General features: G+C 37.9%; 1 protein-coding gene across 4 annotated transcripts in view; it reads left to right on the top strand.

Moving 5' to 3' along the window:
• The first annotated feature begins 213 nt into the window (after nt 1–213).
• The window catches only part of TOP2B (DNA topoisomerase II beta), a 61,851-nt gene continuing 38,324 nt past the window's right edge, over nt 214–23,740 (top strand). For 3 of the 4 annotated variants that reach the window (XM_071429369.1, XM_071429367.1, XM_071429366.1), the window contains exons 1-6: nt 215–626; nt 18,208–18,381; nt 19,071–19,161; nt 21,117–21,180; nt 22,413–22,558; nt 22,963–23,060. In XM_071429369.1, coding sequence (XP_071285470.1) covers nt 558–626; nt 18,208–18,381; nt 19,071–19,161; nt 21,117–21,180; nt 22,413–22,558; nt 22,963–23,060 — 642 coding nt within the window. In that variant the 5' untranslated portion in view covers nt 215–557. Of the gene's footprint in view, nt 627–18,207; nt 18,382–19,070; nt 19,162–21,116; nt 21,181–22,412; nt 22,559–22,962; nt 23,061–23,740 lie in introns of all 4 variants that reach the window. The other variant, XM_071429368.1, reaches the window with a different exon arrangement.

The following is a 23,740-nucleotide window of genomic DNA, read 5'->3' as shown; positions in this document are numbered from 1 at the left end:
GGCCGGGCTAGCCCCGGGTGTGCGTGTGTGCGGGGGGCGCGGGTCTGCGCGGGAGCGCGCGCGCGCGCGAGGGGCGGGAAGGGAGGGAGTGAACGAGGGAGGGAGGGGACGAGGGAGGAGGGAGGGAGGGGGAGATTTTTTTATTATTAATCTGTTTTCCGGGCCTTTGTGGCTGCGGGGGGGGGGGGGGGGGAGGGGGGGGACGGCCCGGGGGTGAGGAGGAGGGCGGGAGGCAGCAGCGCTACGGCGGCGATAGCGGTGGCTGTTGTTGCCGCCGCTGCCGCCGCGAGGCGAAGGGACCGGCCCGTCGTCCCTTTAAACTAGCGAGAGCCGCAGGCCCGGCCGGGCCCTCCCTCCCACCCTCTCGCTGCCTCCCCGCCGGCGGAAGGGGCGCTTTGTGCGGGCCCCTCGGCCGCCCTTCCTCGGTGCCGGGGCTCCGGTGAGGGCGGGCGAGGCGGGAAGGGCGGGCGCGGAGCGGCCCCAGGCGCGGTGTCGGTGCCGGCCCTCCCGGCCGCCTCCGAGCGCCCTCGCCTCGGCTAAGGAGAGACGGGCAGAAAATGGCAAAGTCTGGAGGAGGAGGAGGAGGAGGAGGCGGCGGCGGCGGCAGCGGGGGACTGACTTGGGTGGTAAGTTGTGGGGCTGCATCTTGTTGTTCGTGGGTTTTGCTACTCGTGTTTTGTTGTTATTACTATTATTTCTGTTTGCGTCCCTTGCGTGTGTGGAAAGAGCGCGGGTTGGCTTTGAAAGGAGGGAAGAAGCTGAGGGAAGAAGCTGGGGGCTGGCGTGGAAAGCGAAGCGCTGTGGAGCCGCCGCTCTGTGGAGGGCTCCGGGATAGGAGGAGGAAGACTGGGCTTGGAATTGATGCTACAGGAGGGGAGATTTTATCCCTCTGGGGGCTTCTCGGGGTGCTGGGAGCCGTAGGGAAGAGGTCACTCTGAGCAAACAGGTGGGAAGCTCCCGGGGGGAGCGGGTGGGTCATCAGGGCTGTCTTGAAGTCGCTGTCCTCCAAAGCGAGATATGGTCTGTCTGTCTTTCTGTCGTCCCGCCAGAGTTGTGGGTATTGCCTCTTGTTCCTAGAGCAAAGCCTTTGCAGGCTAGCAGAGGGTCTTTGTGTTGATCCTATTTTCTTTTCCAACTGTGTGTGAAGACAATACCTGAAGTTCCCAAGTTTCAGAGACAGGAAGCAGGAGCTGTGTGCTTGCTGTTCCATCTTGGCATTCAACTTCATCATCCTCCAGAAGTTGTAACTCTGTAACAGACCCAAGAAGGGGGTGTTTTACTGCCTTTCCTGGGTTGGTCGGAAGAATTAAGATTAGAGAGGGTGCTGGTGAAGCTGTCTCTAGAAGTGGTGAATCCTTGGAGCCTCCTTATAGTCCTTTGAGAGTGCTGGCTCCCAGTGCTGAGGTGCTCCTCTGGTCAGTAGTAAGAGCGGATGCTCTCAGGTTTTGGTGAGACCTGAGAGGAAGGAGGAGCAAAGGTGACCTGAAGGGGTCTGGTTCAGCCAATCGGTAACTCCCCCGCCTTTCTCCTGCTCGGCATAGAGGGGTAACTTCTTTAATGTTTAAGCAGAAGACACTAGATCTTGGTGGACAGGTATCTTTGATCAGACACATGTGCTTTCCAGAGGTGGGAACTTTTAACGAGTCCTATTAAACAAATAACAGCAAACTTATTCTTGTGTCCCTCTACATCTTGGAGCTGTTGAAAATGAAGTATTATTGGAGTGAACAAATGGTGTGTGTTCTGATGGTGGACTATATCCATGGATCTAATTACTGCATTTTATGTTGGTAATTCTCTTTGATTTTAAAAAGCTGGCATGGAAAGGTATATTAAAAAAAAATCTGTATGTTTCTGGTTGCGCCACTTGAAATTACACAGTTTAGCCATGGGAACATGTCTAAGTTGAGAAGCTATTCTCCTTTCTTTTCACAATACTTTGCAATATTTATCAACTGTGATCTTTGGATGGCTCTTCAGAATTAAGATTTTACCATCTAGGTTTGACCAAGTAATTGAAAGTTTTACAGCTCATACAGAAAACTGCAGAATGAAGTGTGAAAATTACTGAATAGGCATTTTTATTGAAACATGTTCTTAAATGTAATGGGGTTGAAATTATGGTGAGTCAACAGTTTCCTACAACTGGAAATGATCAAACTTTTCATTCTCTAAAAGCAGTAAAAGTTAAAAGTGTTTTTGTCAACTCAAGAGTAGTTGTAGGGAAATAATCGGATTTTAGTTGAAACTGTTCATTTATTTTTTCAGAAAACAGTGGGACATTCTTTATTCTCTCATGTGCATTTTAAATTGTGAAGGTAGGATTTCTGAGCCTGCTCCTAAAACCAGACCTGTTCCATGTCAGCTGTAGAACACTGGCATGCAAAAGAACAATATTGTTGTAGCACTGAATTGAATGGGGCCATGACCTGTGTGCCAGGCTGAAAAAACCCTTGGTTTAGGTGGTGGTTCATTTGCAGATTATCATATGCTGTCCTTGAGGAGGGTGAGAGGGACAGAGGTAGGGACAGAGTAGTTTCAGCTGTCTGGCTTTAATCTGCTTGCCATGTATCTGCTGGGTATGCAACCACTTGCAGTTCAGTTGTAGGTCGTTTTGAAACCACCTTGATTTTTTTTAGAATTCTTACCAGTGTGTTGAAACCACCAGGATGCTTCTCTGTCTGAGTAATGTATTCTCTGTAGTTTGTGGTTTCTTCATAAGACCACGAGTTAAACAATTGAAGGGTAACAGAAGAAAGTCTGGCCCTAAAAATGAGGAATCATTTAAAACTTGGTGGGATGTTAATTTATGTTTCAAACTAGCAGATCCTGTATACATAACCTAGTTGCTCACATTTTAGTATGGAGTTGCATGTGAAACTTCAGCTTTGGGTGTGATTCAAAGAGCATGCTTGTAGGTAGGAAAGAAATTACATGCAGTTGTGAAAAAGGAAAGATACTTCCTATAACAGAGAATTTACCCTAGAGTGAATTTCATGATGAGACATCATACAAGCATCAGGTGATGCCTAACTTTACTTTTAAAAGAAAGAAGAATTAAATGTTCATGGAAACAAACAGCAAGTCATCTGTGTTTTCAGCTGTAACAGGACTTGAAGAACTATAACTAGTTAGGCACAATTACCAATGATGGGAACACATGAGAGTACAAAAACTGAACATGTGTATTGGGAAAATAATCTAGCATTATTTAACTGGAGACAAACCAAGATAACCTCTGATTTATAAAATGTACTTGCTTGGTTTTTTAATAGCTCATTTTTTCCTTGGTCTGGTTGATGATTTTCTGAAATTGACATGCAGCTCTGCTCTGCACTCTGATAGTTGGTAGAAGTTGGAGTTTTGACAGAGTGATATAAATTACTTTTGGTGGGTGATCTCCAAGTGTCATTCAGAAAAGTGCTAAGTTGTATTAAGAGTTAACTAACTCTTTATACCTTAACTCTTAAGAGTTAACAAAGCGTGGATTTGTAACTAGGAGAGTTTTCATTGGTGAAACATAATGGCATTTTCTAATGATAGAAAAACTTACTGTGAACAAAAGAAATAATTCTTCAGCCTCTGTGTGTGTTTAGGAACTACAGAAAATGAATTGTAATGGCGCAGTAATAGTACTTAATTTGTTTTTATAAATATGCCTTTTATAATGGAGGTGAAGTCATTGTAAGTAACACTTTGAAGTGCATTGGTTCTGATACAATGGTAATGCCCACAAAACTGAGTATTTCAAACAAGTAACATTTAATCACTTAATTCTGTCAGTGTTTTCAAGACTTTGTCCTCAACCCTAAGAGCTGTATGAGCCTGATAAATGGAAGCTGAGAGTGCTGATAAAAATTTAGGACTTTGGACACTACTTCCACTTTCCTGTCCTTGGTGAAAGGGACAGGTTTTGACTCTAGGAAATGCTAGCTTAAAGTGAATATATGCTGAATGTTCATGTGACTTCTCGTTTAAAAAATATCATTAGTATCTGCTCTTTAGATGGAGTGGAATGGAAATAATGTATATTATTAGTAGGTGGAAATATTGCATATTTTTGGGTTATACTTCTTTGAATAAATACAGTAGCTGCATATTGGTAAGTGAAAAGAAGCAGCCTTTCAAATAATCTAAATTCAAATATAAGCATATTTCAGAAGATTCAGAGTTTACCTTAAAAATAAGGTAATTTTAACTTAATACTGTCATTTTTTTAAAATATGGAGAGTGAATGTAATTGATAAGCTAGTAGGCTCAGTATATTTTTTTTAGAAAGCACCAACAAATAAAGCCCACCCTAATCCTATTAAAGGGATCTTGTCTTTCTTTTATTGTTTCATTTGAAATCAAATACGTTTACCTAATAAAGGGATGACTTACAGTTTGATTTGGCATTGAATGCATTCTGAGAGGGTTAAAACAAGTGCTCCTCTTGAATAATGTCTGATAACTTCTAGTGATGTGCCATTACTCACTGGTTATGGCTTCTGCACTGGGTGGTTTTTAACTTTATGGGTAGGTTTTTTGCATCTGAAATCTGACCTGGATCTCTGCTGCCCCAAGGATCTGCCCATCACTGCTACACTGAGCTTTGATCGTTCCTCTGATTTGGGAGCAGGGGTTTTTGGAGGAGCAATGCAATCCCTTCTGCCCATGTAGTGCTTGGAGGGAGAGTGCTGGGCTGAGACAGCATACCCATGAGCTGCATTGTGTTACTGCTCTGTCACGGGTCTGTTTCTGTAAGCTCTCAGGGTTCTGCTTGCCTCAGGTACAAACAGTCGGTAGGTATGGTCAGCAATATGAACAAATCCTAATGAACTCTTCTGTTTTTAGAAATAAGCATACTGTCCTAGAGGTGAACCAAGGGTAAATGGTCCTTTATCCTTTTTATTGCTGTTCATTACTATGCTATTCATTTCAGAGGAGTAGGCGGCTGAAGTTCCTTCTCCTGAGTCCTTTAGACCTCTTTAGTTGCCTCTCCGGGCCCAGGTCAGAGCTCAGAATTAGCTTTCTGTTCTTTTCATTTCTTTATCTGGATCAGGCCTTCTGTTTCTCCCCTGGCTGCAGCTGGGCCCGGACGCAGTTGTCACATATGTAACACTTGTTACATGTGCTGTTAGCTTATCTTTCCTCTGCTACGCTGTGGTGTCTGCAGAGCAGGCGGGGCGTGGGGAAAACTCTTGTGTTGTTGCCAAGCCTTGTTTCAGTGCTTTTCTCTTCCTTTATATGTGTCCGTCCTTTGCTATTATGGTGACCAGAGAACTGGGAGGTTTCCTGTCCTGTGTGTCCTTACCCTCCCTCCCCCTCCTTTTTTCACAGTTATACAATGAAAGGAAGGTCAGACCTGAAATACTTGCCCCAATTTATTGATATTAATATTTACTTTTACTAAACAGAATGTGTTTTGTAGGCTTTGAGCTATATAGCTATATCCAACAGTCGAGGAGAAGCAGCATTCCCTCCTGGTCCTGTAGTATTTCTGATTCTGCTGCCCTTAAGGAGGCAGTGCTGTAAAGAGATGTCATGACTTCCCTGGGTATTCCAGCACCACAGGGAAATGTTTGTGGCTCACTTGGGTGAGTCAGACACTATAGTTCTGAAGAGGGATTCCTCAGGTGTTTTGGTTTGCCGGCCAAAAAAAAAAAAAAGGTTGCTTCTTATTCTCTACCCTTCACACCAGCATTCATTAAATACTTTTGTTGTCCAGTCTTCTCCTTGTCAGAGTGCTGAATAATGCAGGATCAAAGTGGTAGAGGTGATATCAGGTGGAGGCTTGCTACTGGAGCAGGGTCGGGGCCACGTCTTTGCCTGCAGCTGAGCCCGTCCCACAGCTCAGGATGTGCCTCTGCACCCTCTGTATTCCGAGCTGGGAGGAAACCTTCTTCTGCCATAGGTGAAGGAGGGATGGGTGCATAGGAGTGGGGAGCTCAGTCGTAACCAAGTCTAGAAAGGGATGTGTATCTCAGGGTTTGGGGAGGAATTGATTTTAGAAGGTTTGTGGGTGATTACTTTAGGTGTTCAGGGAGGAAAGGTGTACATTTGAGCGCATGCCCTCTGTTAATATTTGACCTGTGAGACTTGTGTGTGTGTACATTTAATTTCTAAGATGCCTGTGGCTGTATTGTGCTAGTAAGTAAGGAATTACTTTATTTGGAGAGATTAAGTAACCTTTCCAAATAAAAGAGCGTACAAGTAGTCTATGATAGACACCTTATGTCTGAAAAAGTTACTGATTAACTTTAGTATTTTATTTGCATTGACTTTATTTTTCTGGAAGTAGGTTTTTACCTTGCATCTAAACTGTCTTGTGTGTCTATGTGCAAAGGCAGTCTGCAAATGCATGTTTATGTTTCAATTAATTAAAAGCAGCACATGTGATTCATAGCTGATGGATGGGAGTGATTCCATCCCTGGGAGTGAGTTTTATATATATATATGTATAAATGTATAAATTATATAATATATTTATTTATTTATTATTATTATTTATATATATTATATATATATTATATAATAGATTAAATATAGAAAACTTAAGAATGAAAACTTGCAGAAAACTTAATTCCCATTTGAAACAGTAACTTTCTTGCAAGCCACCCACAGTGAAAATATTTTTCTGCATTAAATAGGTGGTTTCTGAATGTTTTCAAAAGCAGATTGAGAAAAAGAATACATAGTTCTATATGTGTATAACTGTGTGAAGAAGTTTCTTTTGAAATTGCATGCTTGGAAACATAGTGGTGTCTTTTCAAATACTTGTACTGGAACACAAGTACTTTGGAAGAATGTTTTTTAAGGCTATTATTCCAGATTTAAAGTAAATTCTAAATGAAAGCGTATAAAATGTTATTACATAACTTTGAAAATAAGTACTAAAATTTCAACTATGGTTTAAGCTCTAGGAATAAAAACAAGGTGTCAAGATCAAACACCAAATATTTGTGTTCCAAATACAGAAGAAAACTGTTTCTTGTAAGCGAAGTGATAAACCAGCTCTTAGTAATTTTTATTCAAAAGTGTTTCCTACCCGTATTCTTCAAGTATTTCTGTAAAGAGTACTCAAAAATTTTGTGTGAAAAGCAGGAAAATATTGGTCCCTTCCTTGACAAGTGAACATCAGATCTGCTATTTTTAAAATTTCACTGTGATTGCAAATGCTTTTACTCTTATGAACTAAGTCTTTTTACGTTGTGTTTTGAAGTGAGTTGTTAACTTATTCTATGATATCAGCTCATCTAGTTTCATTTAATAAAGCTATTTTAATATCCTGTCTGTGTCTCAATGCAATTCCAATTTACATAGAAATACAGTTTGCCACCGAAAGTAAGCTATTGCTTCTATTTTTTTTATTTTGTGAAAATGATAAATCTGTGTATTTGTTACACTATGCACATCTAGCAATTTTAGTGGGTTTTTTTCAGCAAGTAATCAAAAAAGGTATTAGCCAAGTTAGTGTAAAATCTACTTGAGCTAGTACATGTTTGAAATGTTCAAACCTAAACATCAAATCTGTATTTTCCTTTGGACATAATTTGAAAAGCTACCTTAAAGGGAAAAAATCCCCAAAATACATAAAAAAGGATTAAAATGCTTAATCTACCTTTTTTTTTCCTGATTTGTGAAGTAGAATTGCAGTTGAGATATAAACAGTCCTCCTCTCATGGATACGACATCTTGATTTTTTTTCTCTTTTTTACTGAATGAGTGGGCCTAGTTAGTCTTGGGTTTCTTGTTCCTTCTTCAGACATTGGAAACTTATGAGAAGAGCAAACGTATTAAAAACTGGGCAAATGTCTACCTTAGTGAGGTGCCAAGAACTCACACCATCTTTCTCAATCTCTGAAGGAATCTTTAAGGAGAGAGCAAGAAATAATATTTTCTGGTCATGACAAAATACAGGAGCCATAAGATAACAGTGAGAACTTATTTTCCTATAAATCAAAAGAAGCTGAGATAAAGCAGAGGAAAAAAAAATAATAAAAAAAGCTCTTGCAACCAGATAACTTGATATGTAGTATTTCCATAAGAGCAGTTAGAATTCTGGGTCATCCCCTAAGCAGGACATCTTTACTTATGAGAAATGGACAGTGTGAGCTTCAGTGGAGATATTTCCAGCTGTGTAATCCACGGTAGCTCTGGGCTGTTTGGAGTTTTTAGGGATGATAGTGTAGTAGTGTGTGAGCATTTCAGTCATTTCTGTGTTTTATTCCCCAGTTGTGTGCCATAATATGAAGGCACAAGAATGGCAAGGTGTCTGGGGAAAAATAACTTTGTCTCAGTCCAGCTGATATAGAGAGTTCTGCTGCCTGAAGTCACCCAGGCTGTTACTCCATGTGTCAGCACCGAGCTTTTTGTTGGCTGAGGTAGTGGTTTTTGTCATTCTCTGTTTAGTGATCCTAACTTATCCACAACTGTTGTGTTTAAGCATCATCATGAAAACTTTGAGGTGTCTTGTCACAATCTTGGAAGAAAAGGGAGGCAAGCTGCTCGGAGGAGAGAAGTTGCAAGAAGTGAGGCAGTTACTCTTTTTTGGTATTAAGTAGATCCAGAAGAGGGTTTTTTTCAAACTCTCAAATAGGAGACTGTACAAGCATGTACATACAGAGAAATTGGCTGGGGGAAGAGGAAGAAGTTCCTTACTGGTTTGATGGCGGAGACAGAGGCAGATGGTCCAGATGCTTGGGAAAAAACAAACCTAAAGTTGTATCGTGTTAACCTGCTCTTCCTGATATTAGTTAAATCTTTCAGAATAGGCCATGTACACTTTCTTCTTTGCCAGCTGAGTGATAAACATGCATGTCAGGTAACAGAAAGGTGATGAAAATGCAAAACAACTTAAAAATTAATCTCAAAATATATTTGAAGTTATTTTATGAGTCTTTTATATGATACCTTTTATGGAGAGGTTGATTCTTCTGCCTGCCAAGACACAATTCTTAAATAGCAAATTAAAGAGTAGAGTTTTGATGATCTTCAAGATTGTCAGCACTTTTAATGAACAATCCTGAAAGACTTTTCCTAATGACTTCTGTAGGAATGTTGTGGGAGGATGAGTGGCTGAGGAAGAGAGGGGAGTTTTGGAACAGCATTAAGGGTTTATTGACTCATTGATGCATCTGTTTTCCTCCTTCTAAATTGCTGTCAATGTCTGGAAAACCAACCCTCTGTTTCTTTCTCATGGAATTTACTACAGGAATGAGACTAGAATTTGTAGTATATTTATGAGGCTTATAAAACGTTTCAAGGCTTGTAAAGTCTCCAGAGGAGGAGTAGATGTTGCATAGTAGGAGCTGAGCAATTAAACTCAAGCAACTTTTTTTAATGAACACTGGATTCATATTTATTTTAATGTAGCAGAAAAAAATAGATTTTTTAAACTAGAGAATACCAGAAAATGCAGCTGTCTTACCATAGGTGCTTCTAATTATAAAAAAGTAGTTGTTAGTGTGGACCAAATGTAATATGGGGTATGAATATGTCGAGTTTGTTCAGTGTTTGAGACAGATTTTTTAAAGGAAAGAAGCTCATTAATTTTCATTTATGTGGTGCCTTGTTTTAAGGTAAATATGTTGCTGCTGGTTTTCTGTGGAAGGTTCCAGGGAGGAGACTTCCAATAGTTTCTACTGATCATATTGCATTCCATTTTAGGGCACCATGTGTATTAAAATATGAAAAACACATGTATCACAGTCAAGGTGTTTTAGTATTGCAATGCAAGGTAGGCAAATAACATAAAGGTGTGTTATTAGAAACAAATTCTAGTATACTGATAGCTGTTACATTTGTGAGAGTCTAAGAATTTGCTTCTCTTGTTCAGCAGAGGATTGCTTGCTACTGAAGAGTGCAGCTGGATCAGTAACCTCTGAATGCTATTTGGGCTCTCCTCTATAACTCATGTAGTGTGAGTGGTAGTCCAGAGCCTAACCAGAAAAGTCTGGGTTTGGGGTGCTCTGCAGAATGAAATCTTCATGTATGCCAGTTAACATGAGCTCAAAAACTACCCTGTTGGATTTGTTCTCTCCAGGTGCTGTCTTGCAGCATGAACATCTTGAATGTTGCCTTAGTCCTGCCCAAAGTTTTTTCTAAAGTTTGTTTGTTAATAATGAAGATTAGTCAGCAGGGAAAAAAATACCTTGCAGTATGGTATGGGTCAAGCTGGCCATAGGACCCAGAGCATCTGAAAGAAAATATCACAGTGCTGATGTGATACTTGACATACAGCCTGTATGGGTTTCAAAGATTTTGTTATTCAGAAACAAAAAACTATCAGGTTGTGGCAAGTAATCCTTGCAATTGGGAAATGGAAATGTGCTGGGAATCTGGAATACTTTCACAGTGCTCAAACTAGTCATGCAGTAAAGCCTTAGGAAAAGGTCAAGGATGTTATAAAGAGTTATAAAGAGGTGTAGCCCGATACTGATAATCTGAAGTTCAGATGTCAGAACATCAAACTTTTTGATTTTATGGCTAGTGGAGGGCTTGCGTGTGAGCTGGCTGGTGAAACAGTGGACCAAACAGATTTGGGGATTCTGTCATCAAACAGCTTCAGCCAGTGGTTCCAAAGACCACTGTTACCAGAATCTGTAAGAAAACAGCCATAAGGTGTCGTAAAGTATGACATTAATAAATTCCTTTTTGTGTTAGAGTGTTTTCTCCCTTGTTTGTCTCTGAATTTTAGCTGGAAATAAGAGATTCTTAGAAGATTAATTTGTTACCAGCTCATCCATGATGTGCTTTTTGATACCGTGTGAGCAGTAAAATGTTTAGTATTGGAATAGAACTTGTCAGTGGATAGACAACTAAAACATTTCAGACCAACAGAAAAATCTAGCAATAAAATGCAATTTAATTGGCATCATGCAAGGGCAGATGTTAGACGCCTGCTTTTAAAGAACATAGTAAAGATCATGATCTGAATGTATTGCAGGTTGTGTAGGAGCCTGTGCCAAATAAAGCATGACTGTTGCTGTACTAACTTAATATGACTGAAAATGAATTCACATTTAAAACAATATACATAATTTTCTGGTCAGAAGTAATTACAGTGAGCATACATATTTGCACAAAGGTGTTATTCTTAAAAAAGTATGGAGAAAGAAAATCCCTAAATTTTTATTTAAGTCTTGTGTGCCTCTATGTTGTGTATCAATAATCCTGAAATAAAAATGATGCTACTTTTATGGTGTTTAGGTATTTACTAGGAAGATGAAACTCTGTCATTCCAAGAGTGTCATTCCATCATGCAGCTAAGCAATCTAGCAATACCTGTTGAAAAGTGTGGCATTTTTTTTTAACCATATCCTCCTAGCTGTATGTTTCTGCTTTTTTCCTTGCACTACTAACTTGTCTGATTCTCTAGCAAGCTTGTTCAGAAAAGTGAGCTAGTGGACAACTGGTTGCTTCTGGTTGATGAAGAATGGGGAAAAGCTCTCTTTGCTCTCTGAACCAGATTGTTGGGAAGTGGACTTGATTTCACTGTAGGGAACAGAGGAGGAAAGAAAGAAGGAATTTTGCCCTTTGGGCAGCAATTAATAGTTTTGGTTCTCTCTAACAGGGAAATCTGATCATTCTGAAGCTATTCCATAACTGGATCATCATCACTAAATTCCATGTAATACGATGTTTTCAGAGTTCAGAATGAAGTGTAAGAATCAGGAGATTTAAAAAAAAAATAAAATTAGGAATTTAAAATGAACAGATGGATTAGTCTCACTGGTGAGGCTAGTTCTGGGTGAATTTTCTGGAAATTATCAGCTTTGGGAAGGATGTGATGGAGAGATTTAGCTCATGTCACTAATGGTATGCAGCAGTCTGTGGAAGTTTGCTGTGGTAAAAGGGAACTGTTACTTTTGTGTGTTTTCATCTTGGCAGGAGAGCCCAACCATTTGTTAAACACAGCAGGAGAGTGGTTTATTTTGAAACTCCCTCCAGTTTTGTTTGCATGGTGGGAGGTATTCTCAGACAGAGTTTTCTTTGGGAAGATTGCAAAATGTTTAGGTAAAATTGTATTCCTTGTCAATTTTTCTGGGGCTAGAAGAGGCCATTATGATCCAGTATGACACACTACAGTCAAGAAGAGCATGTTATCTATAAAATTCCCTAGTAACTATCATAAGGCACCTATACACTTTTTTTTTTTGTAGATACAGCATATCTCCCTCAGAAGAGGTAGTTTTGTTTTGAACTGTAATCTGTAGATTTCATTACTTAATTAACCTCCCAAGGTTTTACAGCTTAATTACACTCAAAATTTACTGTCTTGTCCCACTAAATGTGCTTATCCTACACTTTATTTAAGGAAATGTAGGGCACATGGCATGTACTTATCTAAATTGTTATGTCCCAGGGCTGCATTGGCCAATTGAGGAGCATGTATCAGGAGTATTCATTATATGGGGAATTTTTATGAGTTTAAGGTAGAAAAGACAAAGCCAAAGGGAAGGAAACTTCTAGTTCACCTACATATTCTCTTCTAGGCTCATTTATGCTTGTCTGCCAGTGTAGGGAATGAGCCCTTTTCTTGCCACCTAATAGGGATAAGAAGGAATGGGCAGACTAAAGAAAAATGGTTTGTTGTTGTATGGAGATATTTTGCAGTGGAGGAGGCTATGACAGTGACCAATACAAAATGAAGTTTGTGTAAGTGGGGAGAGACATGAATGTTAACATTTTTCAGGTTTTTCAACTTTTTATGTTGTGGAATTAATCTACTTAAGTAAGAGTAAAACCTTCACTTAAAGTAAGAAGTCAAAGCAAGGATGTATATTCCAGCTATGGCAAGATTGAAACTGATGATGAAACCTGCCTTCTTTGTTGTAGCTTTATATGTTATTGTGTCTTTAAATAGGAATAGCTTTTCTCTGGTGCTGCCAAACTCTCTATATCAAGTGTGTATTAAGATTCAGCTGTATTAATTACAGCTGTTTGCAGCATAAGTAACCAAACTCAGCACGGTGGCTCGAAATGCAAAGAAAGATAACATGACCTGGTTTTCATTACAAAAAGGCAATAAAAATCTAACTTAATATGGATGTCATACATGCCTTATTATACACAGAAATGTCAGTGGGTGAGAACACAACATGAAAAAAAAAAAGGCAGAATGTGAAGAAGATGCCAAAGCAGGATATGTGAGTTCATGGGTTGAAGGTAGACAGTAAAAGCCTTGTTGCCAAACTGTCTATCAGCAGCTACTTGGGTTCTGGCTATGGAGATCACCAAAGGAAAGAATGCAGCTTTCACACAGTACTAGATAAATTCATGGCCAAAACACCTTCAAAAGGGAAGCTCTGCAGACATTTCAGTCATCCTGGGGAAAGCAGTTGCCACAATAAGACCTGGTTGTGACAGCATGCATGATAGTGGTGATGTGGTAACCTGTGCAACAATTGCTGTCACCTGAGAATTGGGGTTTTTCTATCCAGTTGTCACTATGATGTGTTTTAGAGCAATGTAGGAAGCTGGCACCATCAGAGGTCACTGTATAAAGTTTGACTGCATGTCTTTGAAAGAGGATGAATAGTGTAATAGATTGTAGCTTTCCAAACTACTTAAGCATGGTTGTCTTGCTGACTAACCCATAAGTGTGTATTTATCATCAGTCTGGAGGGTTAGAAACTCCACAAGGTTAGTAAGAATTTGTAAAGTCTTGAATGTCACAAGAGCATTGGGAAAGTCATGCACTGTGTCTAAAAAAATAATAAAAATAATAAAAAATAGGCAACATTAAAATTGCAAAGCAGACCTTGAACATTGGGTCACCTGCAAACAAACAAGCAAAAAGCCTTCTTACTGTGAAGCAAAGACTTAAGGCCTTTGTGACACTTGGTTAATTCTCTTTAGGGGTTTTCTCATGAAACAACAGCTGATGCTGTTTTGAGAAGTCTTATTGAAGCTTTAACAATATGAAGATCTTTCATACAGGACAGAATACAAAAGGCATTCTTGAGACAGTTCCAAAATATACAGCAGAGATTGTCAGTTAAACAGCACTGTGGTTAAGTGCTTGCCCAGTTTGAAACAAAAAAAGAAAGGCGGGGGAGGACTTTCCTGTTGGATTTATTTGTATTTTAAGTAGTAGAAATTCAGAAGTTGAAAACACTTAAATTTCATTTTGCTTTTTTATCAAGGAACACAAAATGTGAAGACTGTGGAGGATATTTGTGTCCATAGATCTCTGTCCTGTTTGGTGATGAAGATTTTCTCTTCTTTGGAATGAGTTCTAAGTATAACTTGAACTCTAAAAATGTCCATTTGAGATGGAGATAAAGATATTCAGAATTGGTTTTCTGGGTACAGCACAGCCCAAAATGCTTGGCCTGGGAAATTGCAGTTCTGTGCACTTCTCATCCTTGCATACCTGCATAATTACATTCATCTGTAGAGTTGAATACTTTTGGGCTTTTGCTTTTATGCTTGTGTTTCAATAGCATGTTAAAATAAGTTCTGAATGTTTATAAGACGAGGATTTTTTCATGCAGAATATGTATGATTCTTGAAATATTGTATGAATAAAATCATACATCATGAATAAAATCTGTCCTTCTCTATGACAATGAAATGAACATTTAATTTGGCACGTTTTGTGATGTTTTAATAAAAACTATAGCATTAAAGTTTATTGAAGTTCTTTAAGACTACTTTTTTCCTTTTTTTTTTTTTTTTTTTAATCATTGAGCAGAAAGGAGAAATGTTATGCTGATCCTTTGTGTATTTTTCTCCCTCCTTGAATCGTACATTGTCGTATTCCAGTGAGTGTGTTATAAACAGTAATGGACTTAGGTGTCCCAGGGAGTACAGTAGCAAAGGATCCTTACTAGTGCTGTCCTACAACAAACCTCAAGTGTCCCCAAGAAGGGACACTTCTGCAGGGCTAGCTCTTTTTGGGCAGTAGAATTTGTTTAGCTGTCAATGTGACAGCACGCTGTCCCTTGTCTATCAATGTGACAACATTTTGAAAGTATCATCTCAACAGAAGAGAGAGTTTTGATACTCTACATTTATTGCTGATAAATTGGAAAGTATAAACTCCTCTAAGCTGTCAGTAAGACTTTCACTGGAAAGCAGAAATGCATTTCCTAGCATTGTATTAGAGGAAATAGCTTGTAGAAGTCCCTTCCCAGTATTCTATTCTGTAATAATTATTCCCAATCTAGAGCTACTCGGTCACAATCAAATGGACTTCTGCTAATCTTCTGACTCTTACTCTACTTGTCCCATAGCATTTTTGCTATTGGAGGTAGGAAAATTGTAGCCTAAATTTTTAGGAGAAAGTTTAAGTTCTCACTTTGTGTTAATGTGTTTGCTGAGTTGTGATGCATGGTTAGATCCCAGTCCTCACACACTGGATGAGTAGAAGCATTTTGGAGAGCTGTCTCAGAACAGTCCTGAGAATATAATACTGATATACATGTCAGCTGAAGAGCTATCATGTGGTAACTGCCTATCACTTCCCTGACTTTAAAAACTTCTTACAACCTAAGAATTGAGAGCAAATGGAGCAGTTCTGTTTGAACAAGATTTTAATGGTCTTCGCACCTGGAATTCTTTTGCATTCTATATCAATTGCATTTCCTCTCTTACATTTTTTCCAACACTTATTTAATCTGAAAAATATTATATTATTTTCCTGCTAGTCACTGGTCCCTTCAGAACAAGTGAACATAGTAAAACCGTGTTAACAGACCTGTGGGACCAGTAAGTGAGCTAAGGGTAATTCCCATGAGATATGATATCAAAGATGGTAATAAAATGAAAAAAATATTTATACATGTACAGTGAAACTCATTGGAAGCCCGGACATCATTCACAGAACTACTTCAATGAAAAAAAAATATGTTGCAACTGTTGGTAATGCTTCTTTAGTAACAATTCTTGTTCCTCGTCTTCCATGTATCAGTTTGATGCATCTATTTGCAAAGTTCTGCTCCTTTTCTGCTTGCTTAGTTGATCTACAGCTAATATTTTTAGAGTGCTGGTGGCAGGGTTATCACAGTTTACAACCAAATAACTGTGAAGGCTAAATTAACTTGGATACCAAAGCCGTCTAATCACCCATGTGATTTTGCAACTTCCCTGTTTGGCAGAAAATGAGATAGAGTCCAGAAGAATAGTCATGACAGCTAGTGTTTTGGTTCCAACTCTGCTGTGTGTAGTCCTGGTGCCAGGTTGTGAGGTTCCCTGAGTTTTTTTCCCCTTTTCCTCTGGATGCTGTCAGATACAGGAGTAGGTAATAGAGAATTTTACTCTCATTTGACATGTTCAGGCTTACTTGTGGCCAAATAATTGGTTGTTGTCAGCACTGTTGCACACAATCTGCCTCTCTCGAAGTTCTGGAAGTGTGCTTCCTAGAATTTCCATAAACAAACTAGAAAAATGTCATCTCTAAATCTGGAGGAGAAAGGTAATTTCCCATGTTATGAATAGAAATAAATGCTTTATTCTTGTGCTGGCTGGGCTGGGAGGGGGGAGGTGGAGAGGCATCAAAGCCTAAGTAGTAGAAGCTGGAGAAGATAAATGAGATTAATATGTGGAAAATTGTGTGCATAGGTTGGTGTTTGGCCTTTTTTATTCTGCTGAAGTTGTTAGTGTGAGTTCAGTATCCTTTGCTGCTTTTTTCCTAAGGATTTATGTGCTTTCTTGCCCTTTGCTTTCAGTGCTATCTGAGGCTGCAACAAAAGCTAGATCGAGGGAGAAGTGATTGCACTTCCTTTTGGCTACAGAATTTGCAGGATGACTGGTTAATTGAAGGTTGGAGTTTAGCCTGTATTTACTTTATATAGACACATACTGGAAACAGCTAAATGAGAGGGAGAAAATTTGCCTGAGTGGCAAGTGAGTTTTGCCCTCATTATTTGTCTGGTGATGGTTTCTACTGGTCATGTAACACCTGCTTCAGAGTTGATAAAGCCCCTCTGAGAGAAGGAGGCAATTTCAGGTACTGGGTGGATGGAGACAGAATTTCTTATATCTTCCCAAGCCAGGCAAATAAATCATGGGAGTTAAAGTTACATTTACTGGCATTTTTAAGATAATTCAGATAATTCCGATTTATAGATAGGAATGCATACTGTAAAACATCATTACTAGTCTCTTTGTATGCTTTTACTGTCTCAGAAGAGGGGCAGTCTTTATTTGGTTGTTCTGAGTTGAACCTTTTATTATGTGGTTTTCATTCAATGGCAAGGAAGTATCTATCAGGATAAATTGCTGAAAGTGCACTATATCTCTTTATCTCACCTCCCTCCCCATCCCAAAGTGGGTTAGTTTACCATAAAACTGTTCTTCAAGGTAGTTTTCATAAAATCCAGACAGATTAGGCTTGAATTCTGTTTAAATTCCAACTTTAGCCTATGTGATTCTCTCTTCTTACAGTTCTTGGCTTATTTGGTAGAGTCATAGAATGACCTGGGTTAGAAGGGACTTTAAATTAAAGATCATTGAGTTCCAACCCCCCCCTGCCATGGGCAGGGAGACCTCCCACTAGACCAGGTTGCTCAGAGTTCCATCCAGTCTGGCCTTGAACATTCCCAGGGATGGAGCATCTACAGCTTCTCTGGGCACCTGTTCCAGTGCCTCACCAGCCTCCCAGTAAAGAATGTCTTCCCAACATGGAATCTAAACCTACTCTATCAGTTTGAAGCCATTCCCCCTTGTCATCCTCTATATGCTCTCGTAAATAACGTCTCTCCTCTCATCATGAAGCATTCTGGGATTGTATCAGGTTTGATCACTTCAATAGAGAATGTAAATTATAGTAATTGAGGAGCCAGTAGGAGAGGCATTATAGTGTTTTAAGTCCTGCTGAATGAATTGTCCAGACTATAATGTAAAAGTGTAGTATTGCTGTTACCATTTGGAACAGTATTCAGTGGTTTGGATTCAAATGCTTATACACAAAATGGATGTTATAAATACTTAACCTGAAGAAATGGGTGCCTTTTGAACTGTTGTTTCCTTATTTTGGTTTATTGTGCTTAGTAAATTGCTGAAGTTTGAATATACAACATTTTGTTAAGGATCTGTCATGTAATCTGTTGGTTTTTCTCTGTTGCAAGGATAGCTTTATTTTAATACATCTGAAAACTTAACATTTAAATTACATGACAAGTTTTGATTGTAATTTAAATCTCTGTCAGATTTTGTTTATATCTCAAGAGTGACAGATTGAATGAGGTTGATTGTTGGTTTGGTTTGGTTTTTTAGACGTTATTTGATAATCAGATGAATGCTTCAAAAAAGGAAGACTCAGAAAGCATTAATAAAAATGACACTTCAAAGAAGATGTCTGTTGAGAGAGTTTATCAGAAAAAGACTCAGCTTGAGCACATCCTCCTCCGTCCAGATACCTACATTGGGTCAGTTGAACCCTTAACTCAGGTAAGGGTCACTGAATTTACAGTCTTAATGGTTTTTGTTGTTTTAATGAGGACATGTCTATTATGGTTATGAAATAGATGCTTTTCTGTTTTTCTCAGTTTTCTGAATTAGATGGTCAAAAACTGTGGTCTTGTTTATGTATGCGTGTGTAGGAAGGGGATGAAATAAGACCTACTTTAAGGAGTTGAGTGCTTGGTTCATCTGAAAAGATAGGATCAAAAAATACTGAAATCCAGTCAAAAGACAAACACCTATGTGTGTGAACAGACAGCTCTGTGTGTATAGGTCTGTGCTCACAAACATGCTTATGTGCACACACATATCTATGCATATTTGTAAGTAGCATTTATACCAGGTGCAAAAATGCTTTGGTCTCTTGGTTTAGGTAGAGAACAGAGAATTTAAGCCTCCTGCTGACACTTTCTTCAGTTGTTTTTGTGAAGTTGTAAATTGCTTTGAACTTCACTGTCTGTACTGTTGGGAGTTCCCCGCCAAGCAGAAAATAATGGATTTTCATTATGGAATCCCTGTGGGTGCTGCTATAACTTCTGCAGACTCCTGCTTTTGTCTTGTATAGCTGCAGTGATCAGACTCTAAGAGGAAAGTTCCTGAAGGAAATAGATCTTAGGGAATCATAGACTGGTTTACCAAGACAATAAATACTTTTATTTTATTTTGTTTCCATGTAGTTAATGTGGGTTTATGATGAAGATGTAGGAATGAATTGCAGAGAAGTTACCTTTGTTCCAGGCTTGTACAAGATCTTTGATGAAATTCTTGGTAAGTATTTTTAACAATAATACTGCTTTAGCATTGTGGAGTACAAGCTTTTCTTGAATGCTCTCAAAGTACATCAACTTGTATCTAAGTTTAAATCCCAGACTTGAGTCCTGCAAAATTATAGAGCATAAAAATTTAGTGCATTCTGGAACTACAGAACAGGTTAAAAGAGAAGAGTATTCAGCTGAACTTGTAAGAAAATGTAAATATTTGTTACTGAATATCCAAACTAGATCATTCTTTATGATCAATATTGTTACAAGATTTTTAATCTGTGTAGTGTTTTTAGGGCTACAATTTAAAGTGACATTTGAAAGAAGATTATTCCTCTGAAAGAATGCAACTTCTGAGATGTCTGAGTGTTCACTTAGATCATCCTTTCATCAATTGTTAAAACTTCCTCCTTCTCTAGGGGGGGATAGTGATGGTAGTTTTCATGGATCATTTCTAGACTTCATACAGTTTTAAAATAAATTAGTATCATACTGCCATTAAAAAGCACTATGACTGAGGCACAAAAAATATTTTCAGAAAACTTTGTCAAAATTCTCTGAGTTACTGTGACTTACTAGTTGATGATATTCTGTTGGTGACAGGCACATGCTAATCAGCAGTAGAGATGTGGAATATCTGAATACTGTGCTGTCTTCTGAACTGATCTAATTGACAAAATCTTGCACTTATGAACTTCTATGAAATTCTGTTTAAAGGATTGGTAGGATTACCACATAAATTAAATTATGGTCTACTGAGGTCAGTTTTGTCATGACCTTCATTAGGTTCACAACTTTTCCACATTGCTAAAATTGCTTTACAGCATTGCTGTTTTTGAGGCAGTACATCTTTACTAGACAGAAAATAATGCTTATATTTTTTCTAAATTATTTTTAACTTATTCCTTAATTTGATAAACATGGGAATGAAAACCTTTAATCACCTCTGTTTTGAGTACTGCCTCACAGATCTAAGTTTTTTGGCTTTTCATGTTAGGGAGACCACTTCCATATTGTCCCATTCAGAAGGAAGATCAGTATTCTGTCATTATTGTAGTACTTCATGGCTTATTGCTGCTTTATGAAGCACTGGTAAGTGCTCCAGAGAGTGTGGTTTGAGAGCTAGGGGACACTGTAATAAAATTATGAAAATGGGACATTTTAGCTATGCATGCTTTTGAATGAAAATTCATGATTTTAGCAAAAGTGCTTTGAAATATCTGATTTTATACTGAGGTCCTTGTCAGCTGCTAAGATATTGTACTTTGGTGTTTTGGGGTTTTACCTTCATCTGTTTCATAGATGATGAGACAGAAACTGAAAATTACTGTAATGTGTTTTCATGTTTAGGGCCACAGTCACATTTCTGCTTCCTGTAGTTCATATACATGGCGGTGCAATTTAATTAAATTCTGATAAGTGTTAATTTCCAGTTATCCTTGTTTTGATCCTAAACTGTGTAAACTGTTAGTTACAAGTCTTGCAGGCTCTTTAAATAGAGCTTTTGCTGCAGTCAAAACACTCCTTAATGAATGTCACTTTCTTGGTGGGTTTCCATGTATAAACTGGTCTGGTGATGCGTATAAGCTTCTAGGGTTTTTCACATACCTGCTGCAATGAATATCCAAACAAGAGCAACAAGAGAAGAATGAAGTGCTCAGTATGTTGAGAACAGTCATGAGCTCACAAAATACACTTCTATATTTATTTCTGAGATAGTCTAGTCTAACTGCTACAAATAGAATCAGTAATTATAAGAAGGTTGAAAAATATCTTCTTGTAGATACTTGGTTATATTTATAGACTCCAGTGCTAAGATACAAAATATATACAAAGAGCTGCCAGATTAAGAAATACCTGGACTGTTGTAACTGGTGGTGGAATATGTATAAAATCAGTTTTACAGACCCAGAGATTAATAATTGCCTATGAAGTGTTAATTTGTACTCCTTTGTTTCATAGTAAATGCTGCTGACAATAAGCAGAGGGACAAGAATATGACTTGTATTAAAATATCCATTGATCCGTAAGTAAAAGCATGTTTTCATTTGCTTTCCCTGCCAGTGCTATTGCAGTTCAGATTTGTACAAATGATTTTACTAATGAAATTGAATTTCTTGAAAACAGAATATTTTTGGAATTGTTTCCATTAGCTTCATATTTTAAGATGAAGAGGTGTATGAAAAGTGGTTAACAGTAAATGCTACCATTCTGAATTTATAATAATTGCTTTCCTTAACCATTTGTTAAGGTCTCAATGAAACTTAAGACCAGAAGTTCATAAAATTTGTGATAAATTTAAATTGGCAGTGCATAACTATAGCCAGCCAGGTTCTTTACAAATCTTAAATACCAGCTTCGAGGTTTTGTGAGACAGTTTTGCCCCTCTTGAATTTCTGTGTTAACTCCTTCAGCATTAGGATAAGACTGTTTGAATTAGTCATCTATATCACACTGAAACTTCATATTGCAAACACTTCATTACCATGTTTTTTGAAACTAAATACTCGAAGAGATAATTTTAGGTGAGAAATACTGTATTTAAATAGATGCTGATTGGGTTCCTTTGGTAGTACTTTTTCACTGACATTTAACTGAATAATAAATTATTTAGTAACTAGTTTTCAGACCTAACCTTTAGGATAAATATGCTGAGAAGTGATTTTTCCACTTCTGTCATGGAGTGGGAGGGAAATTGTAAATGTTTAAATTTGCTAGACCTGGCCTGATTTTGAACTCTCTAATACTCAAAAATGAAAATCCTGTGTAAGAGCTAGAAATATTAATGATGCCAGATATTGATGGATTTTGGCACTGATACATAAAATAAGTCACAATATTTATCATAGCTCAGAAATTACACTTTTAAACAGATGATAACTTGTCTGGATGGACTTCAATGAAACCTTAAAAGCTACATCTCTATATTGAATTTAATTCTGTCACTAATTGTCAGGCCCCTGTTCCAGTTCATGTTGACAGTGAAAGCTCTTCAAACAATTTTTTTGGGGTTATTATTGTTGTATGAAATACTGTTATGTATGGACAATTAAGCTCTTTCTTCCAAGACATCTAATAAGCAAAAATAAGTGGAATTTTTTGTAATTAAAATTGTTAGCGCTCTAAGTAAAAGTGGTAAGAATATGGTCTTTTGCTATATTTTTGTGTAGTTAATTTTATTTACTGTGTTTAAGCAGGTATGCAGAAGTCTATTTTCAAGATTGCATTCATTTGCTTAATGTCTTCACTATTTTCCAGGGAATCAAACATTATCAGCATATGGAATAATGGAAAGGGGATACCAGTTGTGGAACACAAAGTAGAGAAAGTATATGTACCTGCTTTAATCTTTGGGCAGCTACTAACGTCCAGCAACTATGATGATGATGAGAAAAAAGTTACAGGCAAGGCTATTTAATCTGCTTTGTTTTATTCATTTGTTAAGCCATTGTGTGACTCTTCAGTATGCTTCCCCTTCTTTTGTCTTTATTTTCTGTTCCATAACAGGTGATTACTCAGTCACCATTACTTTAGCTCTTTATTAGAGTAAAAAGACTTAAGATCTTACTTAAGATCTTACTTTTTCTTTTTTCAATACCAGTATTTACAGAGAACTTTACATTTATATCTCTAATATCAGTACTCATTACTGAGTAACAAACAACATACTTCTATATTTTAATTGTAATGTATATGAATATTTAAACTCTTCTGAAATGCAGGGAAAAATAAATTGGATAAATTAGGATATGGTTTATTATCCTAAATGTAAACTGACCCTAGTTTACTGTATGTTGTTTTTTTTCAGGTGGACGTAATGGCTATGGTGCAAAACTTTGTAACATATTTAGTACAAAGTTTACAGTTGAAACTGCTTGCAAGGAGTACAAGCACAGCTTTAAGCAGGTATAGAAATGTTCAAAGCTTCTGTCCTTTTTTTTTTTGCTGTAGTTACAGGCCTAAAATCGAACACATATATTTCAGGAATGTTTAACAAAATGGATAATTTCTCATTCAAAGGGATGTGTAGAATTTTCAGGCTAGGTTAGTTCAGTTGGTAAAAATTGTTATTTCTATATGTTAGGCTTTTTGGGTAAAATAATATTTTCTTTGGACTGTTTGGACTAAAAAACCCCCAAATTTCTGTTAAAAACGAATTATATTCATGTCCCTGTAAAAAGGAATATAGTCAGTTGAAACATTTTGAAATTGCTGTTGTATAATTTGTCAAAAAAATCTTTCTACTTAGCTATGCAAACATGGAAACAGTTATCTGTGTAATTTTGTATGGTGTTAAGAAACAGATTTTTCAGTTTTTATGTCACGAATTTAACTAGCCCCAGGTGGACTTAAGTGCAAACCCTCCACCTGAACCAAGTGCTCATTGTTAGCATATAGACCAAGAATCAGGTCTACTGTATATAGCTTTGAAATGGCCTTTCTAAAAGTTTAAAATACTTTGGCAGAGTATTAGATACCAAAGTTCCATGGCTTTACAGTCTTCCCCAGATGGGGGCTTTCTTCCCTTACTTTCTGGACAATTAATTTTCTGGTCACGTTGTCATATCACTACACAAATAATACAC

This window comes from Agelaius tricolor, unplaced genomic scaffold (assembly GCF_023055355.1).
Source record: "Agelaius tricolor isolate 1412-34295 unplaced genomic scaffold, bAgeTri1.0.p SCAF_6, whole genome shotgun sequence".
Classification (NCBI taxonomy): Eukaryota; Metazoa; Chordata; class Aves; order Passeriformes; family Icteridae; genus Agelaius; species Agelaius tricolor.
The sequence above is the reverse complement of the archived record's forward strand: the minus strand, read 5'-3'. Positions and strand labels throughout refer to the sequence as shown.